The sequence below is a fragment of the Homalodisca vitripennis genome, chromosome 8 (assembly GCF_021130785.1).
Source record: "Homalodisca vitripennis isolate AUS2020 chromosome 8, UT_GWSS_2.1, whole genome shotgun sequence".
In the NCBI taxonomy this organism is placed as follows: Eukaryota; Metazoa; Arthropoda; class Insecta; order Hemiptera; family Cicadellidae; genus Homalodisca; species Homalodisca vitripennis.
In genome coordinates this window covers 14,360,356-14,374,339 of record NC_060214.1, presented here as the reverse complement: position 1 = coordinate 14,374,339, position 13,984 = coordinate 14,360,356, and the positions used below count along the sequence as shown (strand labels likewise).

Sequence of the window (13,984 nt, the reverse complement as noted above, 5' to 3'; positions counted from 1 at the left end):
TATAAAACACTTTTCGAGGCTACATCTCTAACATAATATTGTGAGTATGATTGATGTATTGCAATTCAAAACAATTGAAACATTGGAGAAAAGGGCGTACAAACGAAAGTTAACAGATCTAGTTTTTGTGGTACCGTATCAATAAATTTGAAATTGCCTCCACAAGTAAAGTAGCGAAAACAAAAGTCTCCACTTTTTGTTGAACAAGAGTAAGTACTACAACTTGAGAGAGCGTTAAAATCAAATCTTTGCAACGGGGATTTAGTTTTCTTTACACTCCATCTGTTTCTGTTTTACTCTATGGTTGGTTTAATCGTGAGGAAACTTGGATATTGGATAAGATAAGAGAAAAAAGATAGGAGTGAACGGTTGTAACCTGTACTATTATTATCTTTGGCGTTTTATCCTCAAAATGTAATTAATTATTTGATAGTAAAAATAACCAAACATTTTAAAACGAATTTGTCAATCATATTTTTTCTATAGAGCACAAATTAAGGTATGTTTTGAAATTTAATGTATAGGTTATTCAAATTACATTTAGAAAATAGGCATAGGCCTAGGCTTTTGAACCCTTTGGTCACAGGGGAAATGCAAGCATATTTTCAAAACTTCATAAAAAATACTGTTTGTGACATAAAGTTAAGGGTATCAGTGAGGTAAGGACAGGAGTAGCCAATCAAAATTTCAGTGTTCTCTGTCCCTATCTCCTATATTTTATTAGTCTATACCTTTGTATTATAAGTATAAAAAGTTAAAGTAGACATTTACGAGCGTGACCTGAGCTGAATATAGGCACTGTCTTGAGGGAATGGTTTTCTTTTTTTGCTAGAAGTGCAGGATAGAGCCCAACTGAAGCCCAATTTAATGCACTTATGGCCAGGGGCATTTCCTATCGGTACTTTCCTGTCCTCAGATCACATGCCAGATCGTCCAACATGATCTAACATGGGAAAAGTTAGATGATCTGAGGGCTGCAGTATAATAAGAGGCCACCACCATAATAGAATCATATTTATGATTATCTAAACTATAGAAACAAAAATGTTTACACAAATTACGTTATAGATATTTTAAATTATAATATAACTCAGCTGGGCTTCAATATAATAAGTGGCCACCAACACAATCGGATTATGATTATCAAATGATTCTAATCATCTATATTCTTGACTATCGAAGTGACTGAAAGCTAACTGTCAAAGACTAAAATCAAATTATCAGACCAAATAACATAATAGATATTTCAAAGAACATTATGGTTTTGCTTGTTTTCAATCTTAGAAATTAAAGTGTAAATCTTAATATAATTTACAAATGAAAAAATATTTAATATAATTACAACAAAACAATAACATTTAATTACCTTATGTATTTTCAAGGATAAACGTGACTGCTTATGAAACAAAGAAGACACGTACGACACTGTTCTTACCGCCGTTAGTCAGTAAAGAAGCACATGATTTTAATTTTAAATGTATTTCTAAACTAAATTTGGTAAAATAAAACCAACAATCACAAATTTAGGTATTTATTACGGCCTTATGGGACAAAGTACTAAACTGTCTTTTCACAGTGAGTAGATAAGATATTTGTTTATTAAACCCGGATATACACTTTTGATTATTAACTAATTATAATTTTATTTTAATTTATTTAAAATTTGAAATAAAATCAGTCCTTGACGTTAAAATAATTTGACTTGTATTGGAAAGTAATATTTAGCTATTTGTGCTGATTATAACGTACAGGCTGAAGTATAATATATAGTAAACAATACACATTACAGAAGCTTTAACAGTGTAAGATAATAATATAAAAAAAAAAAAAATAAACAGTAAAACCAAATTGTATTTTCCATATAGGCTATAAAATATGTCCTTCCAATGTTTATTTGCATGTCTGGCACAGTATTCTGGTTCAACACCAAATTTACAGTTCGTACAAGTCAATCTGGATTGTGTAAACACAACTCTCTATTTGTTTTGTATACATTGAAGTTTTTTTACTCCAATATTGTTCCACCCGAAGCATCATCACCACTTTGATTACAAATTTTTCATCCTATCAACAGCTAATAACTCAACTATCAGAACCGTGAATTTATATTGGATGAGTGGTTTCGGGGTATTTAGTTTATATAAAACATAAGCATTTAGTTCCATACGTTCAATGGCATTTATGTTGCTGCGATCTAGCCTGAAACGCCAAGGCTGTAGAATAATGCAACTATACTTAACATTAAAAGCGTTTTTAAAATGTATAAAAATTGAAAAGAAAATTTGTAATATCCTTCAATCATTGTAGTTCTGCATTCATCATTATAAATCAAGTATGAATCACTAAAGCTGCTGACTGACTCACTCACTCACTTTCTCAATGTTTTATAGTTTGCTCTGAGAATAAAAAGACTTACTGTATTTATCTGATTTTCCCAAATTTATCTTTCATAACTAAATCCACAATACTTGACAAGATTCAACCCAGCTATTATTTTCTGAGCAATACAATTCCAAAACATATTAGATACGTATAATCATGCTCATTTTATGACTAGACTGAATAAGATAAGGGGTATTTGGGAACATTTTAAGTATTTTATTATGTATTTTTGGTTCTCAACGAAATCTGTAATAATATTGTACAAGTGCTAATTAAAAATGCCTTAACTTTATACGTGATTCTGTATTTTGTTTCAGAAGCAGTAATGAGACTGAAAGAAATAGTATAAGCCTAAAAATGTCTTCTTTCACCTTTGGCAAAAAAATATTTACCCCAACTCCTCCGGAAAAGGGAAGTTTTCCATTAGATCATGAAGGCCAGTGCAAGAAAGTGATGCTTCAATATATGATTTGCCTCAATATCAACAAGAACAATAACACTGAGTGTCGTCAAGAAGCTAAGGACTACTTGCAATGTAGAATGGACAACAATTTGATGGCCAAAGAAGAATGGTCAAAATTAGGGTTTGATGATGATAATGACGTAAACGATAAAGAAGAAAAATAGTGATACAGTGTAAATTGTTTGGTGACTTTTACTTATAACAATGGAGAAGAAAAAGGTTTTGGTCGGTTGTTGCGGAAGTGTTGCAACAATCAAATTACCCGTACTGATAAACAGCTTCTTGGACAGGAACTGTGAAGTTGAAGTTGTAATGACTCAACACGCATTACATTTTGTGTCCCTGGCGGAGATATCACCGTTAGTGAAAGTGCATGTTGATGAGGACGAATGGACAAGTTGGAAGCAGAGAGGCGACCCAGTGCTCCATATCGAGTTGGGACGGTGGGCTGACGTATTTGTAATTGCCCCCTTGGATGCCAACACGCTCGCTAAAATGGCAAATGTGAGTTAGACCTATTTTAAGTCATAGTGGTTTTTATTATTTATTTAGTGTAGCTTAGTTATAATACATCAGAACTGTACTAAAACCATAGGAAGTGTTTGTTCAAAGTTAAAACTAGATACTAAATCTCTCGGTTTATACTAAATTCAAGATACTCCTAATTCTAGCATGATTTTCTCTAGTAAAAGTAGTATTTTACTATTTATTTTTCTCTTTTTCCAGTGCTTTCTCATTCTTATCACCATGATCACACTTGTGTTAGGTCACAATTCAATATTTTATATCATTACAACATCCATGATCTATTATGTAATATCAACGGAATATATAATGTAGTTTATTACTGGTCAATATTGTCTATTCCAAAATTATGCTGTGGCTCTTCCATAAATGTTATATATCACTAGATTGTTCCTCCAAATCCAACAAACTTTTTTCCACATTTCTGCACCCCTATTTTAACCCATTACCACCGTCAGTCTCCCCTTATTTTACCAACCCTGTGACTCATCCTGAAAGTTATATCCTATACAGTATCTATGTGGCATACATGTGCAACACTTCCAACATGGTTTTTCCATTGGACTTGTTCCTCTCTTATCTTTCTTCCATGCATCTTTCTGATTCACCCTACATTGTTCTCCTTATCACCAATACGATTCCAATTCATCTACACTCTTTTCCAATAAAGCTTCTAACTTCATTGTCTCATCTCTTTCCCATTTCTCTTAACCCTCTAAGGACACTCAGTCATATTTATCAGAAACGTGTTTCAATATATCTGTATGTTTTCATTAAAAGTACTATGCTACTAAAACAGTTATTTTACTGTAAATTAGTAGACAAGGCAAACTTTCTAAAATTAGATAGCTGTGTTTTAATTTTAAACCTTTTTAGGCATATAAAGCATACACAGTTCATTTGTAAAGACAACACATTCAATCCTGGTGGTGTCGTGCACATGCCACACCACTAGTACCGACGACACAACAGTGGCATTGAGTACAGGGGTATTTTTAAGCCACGGAATTTCTTATTATTTTATAGTAAATTATAATTGTCACTATATTAAACGTTTATTTAGATGTCTAAGAATACCGAATCGACCTTGGTCTCCGAAAACTAGTCTTCGTATTCAATATTTTTTTATATTAATAATTTGAGTGTCAGTTGTTTACATTTAGCTGGCAGATTCCCGCTGTTTTCTCACATGGTTTACTTTTATTATTTGGGAGATGAGTGAGTGTGATATTACAACATATCAGCACCATAAGAACTGATGACCCCATGGTGGTATCATAGTAGTTATTATGAAAAAGTAACATTTCATCTACAAAAATGATTTTATTTAGTGATGTTACTACTATACATGCCTGTATGTATTATATTAAGATTTCAACACGATTATTTGATCAGTGTGACACATGTCCACGCTGTTAATACCGATGATGCTTCAGTGGCATCAAGAGAACATTTATATAAAATAAGATTTTTTCATATAAGTAATTATTTTCCATAATTGTGTTAAATGTTTACTATAGGCTAAAAACTAAGTTTGGGAATTCTAATACTATACACCATAATAGAACTGGACTTGAATATTATATTAACCAAGCAGTTCTAAAATTTGGTATTTATGGCTCTTGGAAGTTACCTTCTTGTGTCAGTTAAACGTGCGGGCCAGTTGTAGTTGCTATAGTGTAACACTGTCCACAATGTACGCAGTATACCCATCATATACTAAATTCTCAAAATGAACAAAGAATTTGTTGGTTTAAAAGTAGGACCTAAACTTGTCCTACCTGGTAATATAGAACAAATTTTTAGTAGGTGGAAATGTTGGTTGAAATAAATAATTGCTTTTCTCTTTTATGGTCTTTTAAATATGTATAGAAAATGGCCAATTAACTAATTCAAAAAATAATATCAAGCATTGTTTTACTCTAAATGGTTTGGTTTAATCTTCTTATCAGGCTTTTAGCTTTCTATTATTTTTAGCACAAAAAAACTTGGCATTTTTAGCTGTTTTACACTATAACTCCATACAGCCCTTAGAGAAGTCTTTTGTCGATTGTAATTACAAGTACAATATTGTTTTCACAATCCTTCCATTGTCAAATATAAACTTCAAACACAAATTCCAGGATTATTTTTATTTGGAATTAATTAGTTTATGTGTAAGACAGTTACTCACAATAACAAGGTTCAATTACTATATAGAGTCCTGATCAATCCTTAATTTCAGGTTTTAGATGCAGAATTTTGTAACTTAATATTTCATTTCTTGTGTTATTCAGGGTTTGTGTGACAATCTATTGACTTGTGTGGTGAGAGCGTGGGATGTACGCAAGCCTCTGTTCTTCTGCCCTGCAATGAACACTCGCATGTGGGAACATCCTATCACGTCAGGACATGTTAATCTGCTCAAGAGCTGGGGCTATCAAGAGATTCCTTGTATATCCAAGACGCTCATGTGTGGAGATACAGGCACTGGTGCTATGGCCGAGGTCGACACAATCGTGCAAACCATATTGTAAAAAATTAGTTTTTAATAAAATGTTATGTTACATACATTAATAGTGTGGCTTAATTTTCTCATATTTACTCTATAGTTTACCCTGATTATGTAATTATGTTTTAGCAGGAATAAATTTTAAACTAGGATTCATTTAACTTGTGATAGTGATAGTATTTTTACTGATTATAAACTGTTGTTGGATATTAGGTATTGCTTGTGATTCTCCACGATAAGCATCTGATGTCTTTGAGACTCCTGCTATGAACTGGTGATGTGAAAATCCCATTCTTATAAGTCCAATAAGTAAAGCTTTGTGATGCACACCCAGTATTTTTACTGATTAGAAAACTGTTGTTGGATATTAGGTATTGCTTGTGATTCTCCACAATAAGCATCTGATGTCTCTGAGACTCCTGCTATGAACTGGTGATGTGAAAATCCCATTCTTATAAGTCCAATAAGTAAAGCTTTGTGATTCTTGCTCTTCCAGATTCTGTTATTGCAATCTTAAGAGGCAATAGGAGTTGGGCTGCTCATCTTAAACATTGACACAAAATATACATATGTCAACAATTTCTTGGCATAGTGACATTGCTATATGATAATGTGGAAAAGGGGGTTTTGGATAACAAGCCTCTCTTTCTAGGTATTCTAAAATATTTTAAAACTCTGATCCATTTTAATTTGAAAATTTACATATAAACGCTTACTAATATTATGCGTACCTACAATGCACAAATGTTGCAGGAAAGCTTTAAATTATCTATTTAAATTTTAAATTACACAAAGACTATAGAAAAAGGTTAAAAATTAAAATATACAAAGCAATATAATTATTGTAATTTAGTAAACTGTAGTGTGACTAGAGGGAAATTTGCCATTTTTACAAAGTTAAAAATAACTACATTGGTAAAATGGCAACTTGCTAATCATTGTAATTTTCTTGTAAATAGCAAGTTTTAAAATAAATTGTTTTATTAAAACAGTTCGTTGGCTGCTTTTAATATCTTATCAGATAGCAGCTAGTATTTAATAGTAGTAGTTAAATTAACCTACAATATAAACGTGGGTATAGGAACAATGGTGAAAACTAACAAAGTATCCTGTTGAACAATGCCAGTTAATAGAAAAAAGGAAAGTATAAAGGTAAAGAGAGTTTGGTAAATAATTGCGATATAGTGTAATAAATCTCTATAATTTTTGTTATCAAATATTGTTTCAATGCAAAATTTACGTTATATGATGCGTTTATAGGAAAATTTAAAAAGAGGATACTTTTAGTTCCAAAGTAAGAAGACAAATCTGCAGCTTCATGTATGACATTTTTGACACCTACTGATGCAGTCAGTGCTTGTATTTTGGATCAACAACCTGCTAAGCTCGATTTAGAAGGCAACAACCTGTCGCAATTTCATTAAACTCTCTTTTTTCATTAAAATCTCAGCTTTCAGCTTCGAAGAACACTGCATATCATGTCTATACACGATTGGACCTCTTCGGTATTTGAATATATGATCTCTCAGTTAGAAGGTCGAGACTATATCAATTAGACTACGGAGAGGGATTATCCATGCTAAATGCCTATACCAAGTGGTCTTCACACTGACCAATTATCGGGATAAGGTTTCGAATCGGCCAAGTATGTATTTTCCTCTTGCTGATACCTCAAATTAGAAGCTTCATACAAGCCCATGAAGTTCAAGCTTTGGTGATGCATTGTAGGGAGTACATACAAGTCCAAAACTTATAAAACATAAGATAAAGCTGCAAGAGCGATGCTTGATGGTGTAATCGGAGACAGGTAAATTCTCCCTGTAAAAGTGAAGGTTACGTTTGACATTTATTTTTAAAAAAGTGTAAAGTAATATCATTTACAAGAAATATGAGAATAGAAAACTATGATTCTAAATTAATAGTATGTTGAAATATAATAGTCCTAACTGTAACAAATATAAAAGTGATGTTGAGGAATGAATTATTCAATACTCAAGAAAGTAAAATTATATTTCGAAAACTGAGGAAAGAAATTTTGCAGCTCAACATTTACCAACCCTTCTTCATTCATACTGATTTATGCATTCATATGGATCATGGCCATATCTAGGAGGATGTCTTAAAATTTATAACAGACGCAAAAATAAAGATTTTATATTACAAGTGTAAAAATGTGGTTACTAACTGGTATCAGTTCAACTTTGAAGACAAACTATATGTAGCTTCCTGGTATAAATACCAAGCCAACAAAATATTGGGATGGCTAAAAGTTTTCAAATTATAACTATTGAAGTATTTGGTAATTATTGGGAACGTGGTAGTTGGATAGTGTTTTTCTATTGGATATTAATAGAATCGTACAGCTTATCAGTGAAAATAGTGTGAAATAAAACTTTCCTTACCGTTGTGAGTAGTTGACGTTATGGTTCCACTGTACATTACTATAATAAATGGGTTATTTCGATAACTTATTTGCGCTGACTGTTATCGATAATTGGCATAATTGTCCCCAAATGGTATCAGCTTTGATTGTATCCTTGCATTAACAGATGGAGGATTGCGGCAATCCTGCATTCCAGCTTGGAGTTTTGGTTTATACAAGTCTGATCTATGTTGCTGGGAAGGTTAAGTATTACCTATATTATCATAATAACATGTTACAATAACGTAATAGCACTCAATAGTCTTTCAAGGATTGAAAAAAAACCTCATTATTAGGTATCAAAATCCCTAATGAACCTGGCTAAACATGCAAAACGTCCTGACACTAAAAATTGTTGCAATGAACTTGAAATCCAAAAAACTAACAAATGAGCAAACTACCAGATTGCCCAGGGGATGTTGCCTCGATAGTCAGGCAGTTTGTTCGGTCTAACAAGCAGACGTCGCTCGCTTTACAAACAAAACCTGTTCAATTAAATCGGTTTTAAAAATTAAACGTTTTCTAATGGTGGTTTTACAAAGTTAAATGCACAATATACCCACTACTCGTTATCTAATACTAGGTAGGTAGTTAACGTTTAGGGTTCTTTAACGAGACCAATGCCGAATTATTTTAACTACCTGGTCCAGAATAAAAGTTGAGATGATTATTTAATAACAACTTTTTATCATTCAATTCTAAAATTTGAGACTCAAAAGCACACTCGTTTCTGTCATATACCTGCATGAATGTTTTGTCTCAATGTTTTCCTCACAAGTTTCCAAGTTATGAATTTTCAAAGTTAAAGTTTAATTGAAAAACGTCAACTCCAGAACCGATACCTTTATTTCGTTACTATTGACATAAAAACTGAAAATTATTTTTTGTAAATTATTTACTTTATATGTCTAAAAACAGAAACAAACAGGCTAAATTTTAATGTAACTCCCTTTATTGTCTCTCTACTGATGGTCAGTTTGTAGTTCTTTCAAACTCGGGTAACGAAACTTTTTTATCCGAGAGTAATTTGTTCGTCGTCACACTGTTGCAAAAATAACAGGGAGTTTTTCGCAACGTGTTGCGGGTATAATTGTTTCCGCACGGCAATATTGTTACTTATATGGATACGTTCAATAGCGTCTATCTCTATGTTTTGTGTTGTGTCCTGTTCTGTTCCGTAATGACTTCGCGCCATCCTATCAGTTATGTTTGTTTACTGTTTAGTTTTATTTTTTATTTAATCAAACATAACCGTATTCACCTGTCAGTATTGTTTTTCATAACAAAATAATCTATAAGTGCATTATTTTCATGTAGTTTCTCAAGTATTTCTACGACTATAAAATACATTTCCACAAGGTAAGGTATGAACAAGAATATTTATGTAAATTTAAGAATGTTTGAGAATTATTTTGAATAGGTTACTAAATTTACTCTACAATAGATTCTAGTTATCAATTAAGGTATAAATATGACTTGTGTGCTGTCATAACCCTGTGCTAAGGTTGTTAAATAGTGTTAATAAATTTATACTAACTGTATTATTAGTTATAAAAATACATAACATTCCTGTCATAACTAGAAGGTAAATAACTTGTGCTTAATCCACTTCACATTATTTGTTGATGTTTTAAATGAAAAATGCTTAGACTTAGGTAGGGTAGGATTTAGCGGACCCGGTTTTTTTTATATCGAAGAATTTAATCATCGATACCTAATATTAGCATCTCAAATCCTAGACTATCAATCGATATAAAAGTATCTATAGTCCTCAATAACATTCATATGTTTTAAGTTAAAATATAAATTTAATATTTACAGTGATCAAACAAATTATTATAACCAAAATTAGGAAAACTGAAGACGACCATATTTGCTCCTCTCACAGTTACAGTTGTTTGTTTCCCACAAATTTCAATAATGGGGGTTTTCGGTCCAACATGTTGAAGCCACTAAAAACTATTCTTATCATCTTTCAAAGCAATGTCGTGTAGTTTTCTAAAATTGACTGCCATTCTTAATAATTAAATGTCACTTATATAAAATTGAAATATTACATTACGAGTATTATTTGAAAGTGTTTACAGCTGTTGATATAGAATATTTAAGTTAATTGTTCAAAATAATTAATCAGTATCGATTGATTATATTAATGGTTATGATTAAGTAATATCGTTTGCCAATTTCGATATAAAAAACCGGGTCCGCTTATCGTACCCTGCCCTTAGACTTAAATAGGAAAGCAACAGAAATGAAAGTATGGAAAGGGCTAAACATTTTTAAATTATTGAAAAGGAGTTGAATGGGATGAGGATAGACCTTAATAAGCGACTTACACTTATTAGGTTGTTTTCAAAATTTTAGGGAGTCTGTTTTAAATGTCTAAATTAAATTGTTATAAACTACCTAACTGTAATCTCCTAGGAAAGACAAATAAATTACTTACATGCGTTATCCTATTGTTATTGTAACTATCAAACCATTTGATATTTTACCAAAAGAATTGGTAGTTTGGTATTAATCATAGGAATAACATGTAATTTTCACAGTAAGTCAAATAAAGGCTGTCTTTCTAATAACAATAGTTTTTTAGGTCCTCTCTAAGAAACATTCTTCCTAAAATAGTGGCCTCGGGATAGTACCAAAGTACTGCCACTTATTATACTGGAGCCAAATCTTGAAATCCTTTCTAGGAAATGGGTAAACTTTAATAAGCGACTTACACTTGTTCAGTTATTTTTATCGAATGTTTTGATTGTTTTAATCCAATAAATAATTTCATATTACAAGGAAATTATATGAGATGTCTTCTTAAAGTGACAAGATTTGTTTCTAGTGGCTTCAAGATGTGAGTTTGGCTCCTAGTAATCCAAAGGGAGAATCCTTTCCTTCATTTCACAAAAGCGGTTTCTCATTGCGATCTGGGAAAACTATAAAGATTTGTAATATCACTCTGATATGTGCGTCTAGGCAAAAGTTGGTTTTGTTATTTTAAATTTATCTTCTCACTATTCTATGTCTTGTATTGTTTACTATTCTTACATTTAATGTACTATAATTCTTGGGTACTTTGGTATTATCTGGAGGTCACTATTTTTTTAACAGGTTGTGCTACCGAGGATCTACAAAAACTATATTAGAAAGAACAGACTTATTTGACCTACTGTGAAAATTGCATGTCATTATGTCGATCAGTTCTTGTTTTCTGTCTCCCATGAGGAAGCGATGTCAGCGAGAAGGAGGCCACTCTGTCCCTATGCACTACTTGTTACCATGCAATATAACATAATTGTGGTAACCTAATCTAAACCTAAAAGCCTCGGACTTTGAGGACACAAAATTAAAGTAAGGGAGGCGCAAAGGTCCTTTTAGGACTAAGCGCAGGGACAAACTGTCATTTTTCCTCAGGAAAGAAAAGAAAACATAAATAAGTAGTGTCAGTAGTAGTAGTAGTATAAGTAGTCTTATAAGTAGTACCAAAGTTAAAGACAGCCTTTATGAGTACTCAAGTAATCTGAGCTTGAATTTGGGCACCATCTCAAGGGATGTTTTTTTTTATTCGCAAATGTGATTTGACTTCGGAAAACTTGGACAATCTGGGACGTGATCTGAAGTCAGGAAAGTACTGATCGGAAATGCCCATGGCCATCAGTGTGGGTTACATTGGAACCCTTAGCACCACCCTGGACTTCTAGTAAAAAAAAAAACGTAGTGTGTAAATTCAAGCTCAGATTATGGGAGCCTTCTTAAGTATTTATATTATTATTATAAGTAAGTATGTATTTATCTATTTATATAGCCTAATAAAAAATAGTAGATAGGGTTAAAAAAGTAATTAAGAGTTATTCAGAGTAACAATAGTTATGCCTAGTAAATTTAGTATTAAAGCTGCAAAATTAGAAAAATTTAAATCCCTCAAATTCTTTTGAGGTCTCATATAATTATGAGGTTGCAAATAATGACTAGAACTCAATCCTTCTAATTGCATTTTACTCATTGTGAAAATTCAAGAGAATGGGAATTTTTCCATAAATGTGTTTATTTTAAGTAGGGCGGTAAAAATTGTTTTTGAAACTTTGGTCAAAATTACAAAAAACAAATCACTACTATCCCATCTTCCATAAGAGTTTTGGGGGTATGTGATGTGATATTCTTTATTTACCTTCTGCCAATCAAGACATAAGAACATAGTATTTGATAATAGACAAGTTGAAAATTGGTTAGTAAACCACCGGATTTGGGGAGTAATCTTAGGTGTATCTTATAATAAATTATCAATTTTGAGGAGTAGCAAGTCAATTAAATACATATATTTGATTCAACATGTTGTACCTTGATGTTGATTTTACCTTTTCTATAAAGAGTGTTCAGTAACAAGGTGAAATTTTATAAGTATATCACATTTTAATTAGATATTTAGATTAATACTTGTTGTTACGTTAGATCTGTTATTTATCAATTTTATGTCGATTTCAGTGTTCATCATGAGACAATGTTTGCTAATATTACAAAATATTCGTTGTGGTGTGTTGTATCGCAAACAAGCATGTTCTGTATATAGTAACTGTTGACTAGATTATCCACTAACAAGTTTAGTTACAAATGATATTAGTTCTGAAGAACAAGACCTTAAACACAAAAGCAATACTTCACTGTTGGTTAATTGTTAATCACCAATTATATAAAAAAAATCTCTGTATAACAAGCATGTATCTATAACATTTATGCAAGTTGTATGATATTCCAAATATAAGAAAGTGTTTCCAGAAGTATAGACTTTTTTAGGTAGCCTAGTTAAAAAATTGTACATCATATAAGCACATTGCAACATCTGCTTTTTAATAAAGTATATGAACAATTATACTTCATACTTTAAGCCGTTCCTGAGGGTATGAACAAACATTTCATGCACAAAACATCTTTCAGTATACTATTTGAATAATATCTTCAAACCCTGAAATGTAGTGCTGAAAAGTTCAGTGACATAACAAAATTGTTTTGCAGGAATAGCACCAATATTGTATACAAAATGAAAGGTATGAATGGACATATCATAGCTGGAACATCAATCTGTGTAGATTATTGGTTGTGGACCCCTGATCAGGTAACTAAGAATATCTTTAATTTTTATCATTAATACGTTAGGACTTAATATTTTAAAAGCTAACTTTCTACACCGAGACTGACAGAACGTAACAGACAGACTGCTCTTTGACCTTTTGAAAAAAAAATACTTTTCCTTAAACCAATAGGAAGTTATGTGTGTACCGATGTTTTAATCTCTAGGACCTTTCTATGACCCTGATTTTTAGTCAGAAAGAGAGATGGACCGCCCTTTAGATTTAAAAATATAGACCTTCCTTGTATAAAAAAAAACGTAAGTGCAAGGAAATCTGTAGGACATTTCTGTCTAAAGTTACAGCACAGACAGATTGATGGACTGTCCTTTTATCTTTTGACACCAAAATCAATAGAGTTCTTCTCAGACCAAGAGGAACCTATGTACGAAGTTTTAATCTCTAGGATAGCTCTACAGTCCTAGTTTCTAGGACGGACAGACTGCCCTTTTAATTTTTATACCCGTAAATCAATACAGTTCTTTATTGCATCAAGAGAAACATATATACCAAGTTTCGAATATCTTGGACTTTACCATCAAGATTTATTGTACAGATGGACTGACAATCAGACAGACAGAGGA

The 13,984-nt window shown here is 31.9% G+C and overlaps 2 protein-coding genes across 4 annotated transcripts in view; both read left to right on the top strand.

Moving 5' to 3' along the window:
• Positions 1–2,913: 2,913 nt before the first annotated feature.
• LOC124367332 (phosphopantothenoylcysteine decarboxylase-like) lies at positions 2,914–5,926 on the top strand. Its single transcript, XM_046824069.1, has 2 exons — positions 2,914–3,349; positions 5,647–5,926. Exons 1-2 carry the CDS (start codon positions 3,050–3,052, stop codon positions 5,884–5,886), a joined length of 540 nt encoding a protein of 179 aa, XP_046680025.1. The 5' UTR covers positions 2,914–3,049; the 3' UTR covers positions 5,887–5,926.
• A 3,530-nt stretch (positions 5,927–9,456) lies between these two features.
• The window catches only part of LOC124367331 (5' exonuclease Apollo-like), a 31,441-nt gene continuing 26,913 nt past the window's right edge, over positions 9,457–13,984 (top strand). Inside the window, exons 1-2 of one of the 3 annotated variants that reach the window (XM_046824068.1) lie at positions 9,457–9,642; positions 13,288–13,387. In XM_046824068.1, coding sequence (XP_046680024.1) covers positions 13,313–13,387 — 75 coding nt within the window. In that variant the 5' untranslated portion in view covers positions 9,457–9,642; positions 13,288–13,312. The remainder of the gene's footprint in view (positions 9,643–13,287; positions 13,388–13,984) is intronic. The other 2 variants (XM_046824065.1, XM_046824067.1) reach the window with 2 other exon arrangements.

What these genes read in the sequence shown, in the direction of transcription:
- LOC124367332 (XM_046824069.1), top strand. Translation starts at nt 3,050, where the DNA reads ATGGAGAAGAAAAAGGTTTTGGTCGGTTGTTGCGGAAGTGTTGCAACA. An exon ending in CGCTCGCTAAAATGGCAAAT is followed by an intron (nt 3,350 to 5,646) that starts GTGAGTTAGACC and finishes TGTGTTATTCAG; the next exon opens with GGTTTGTGTGACAATCTATT.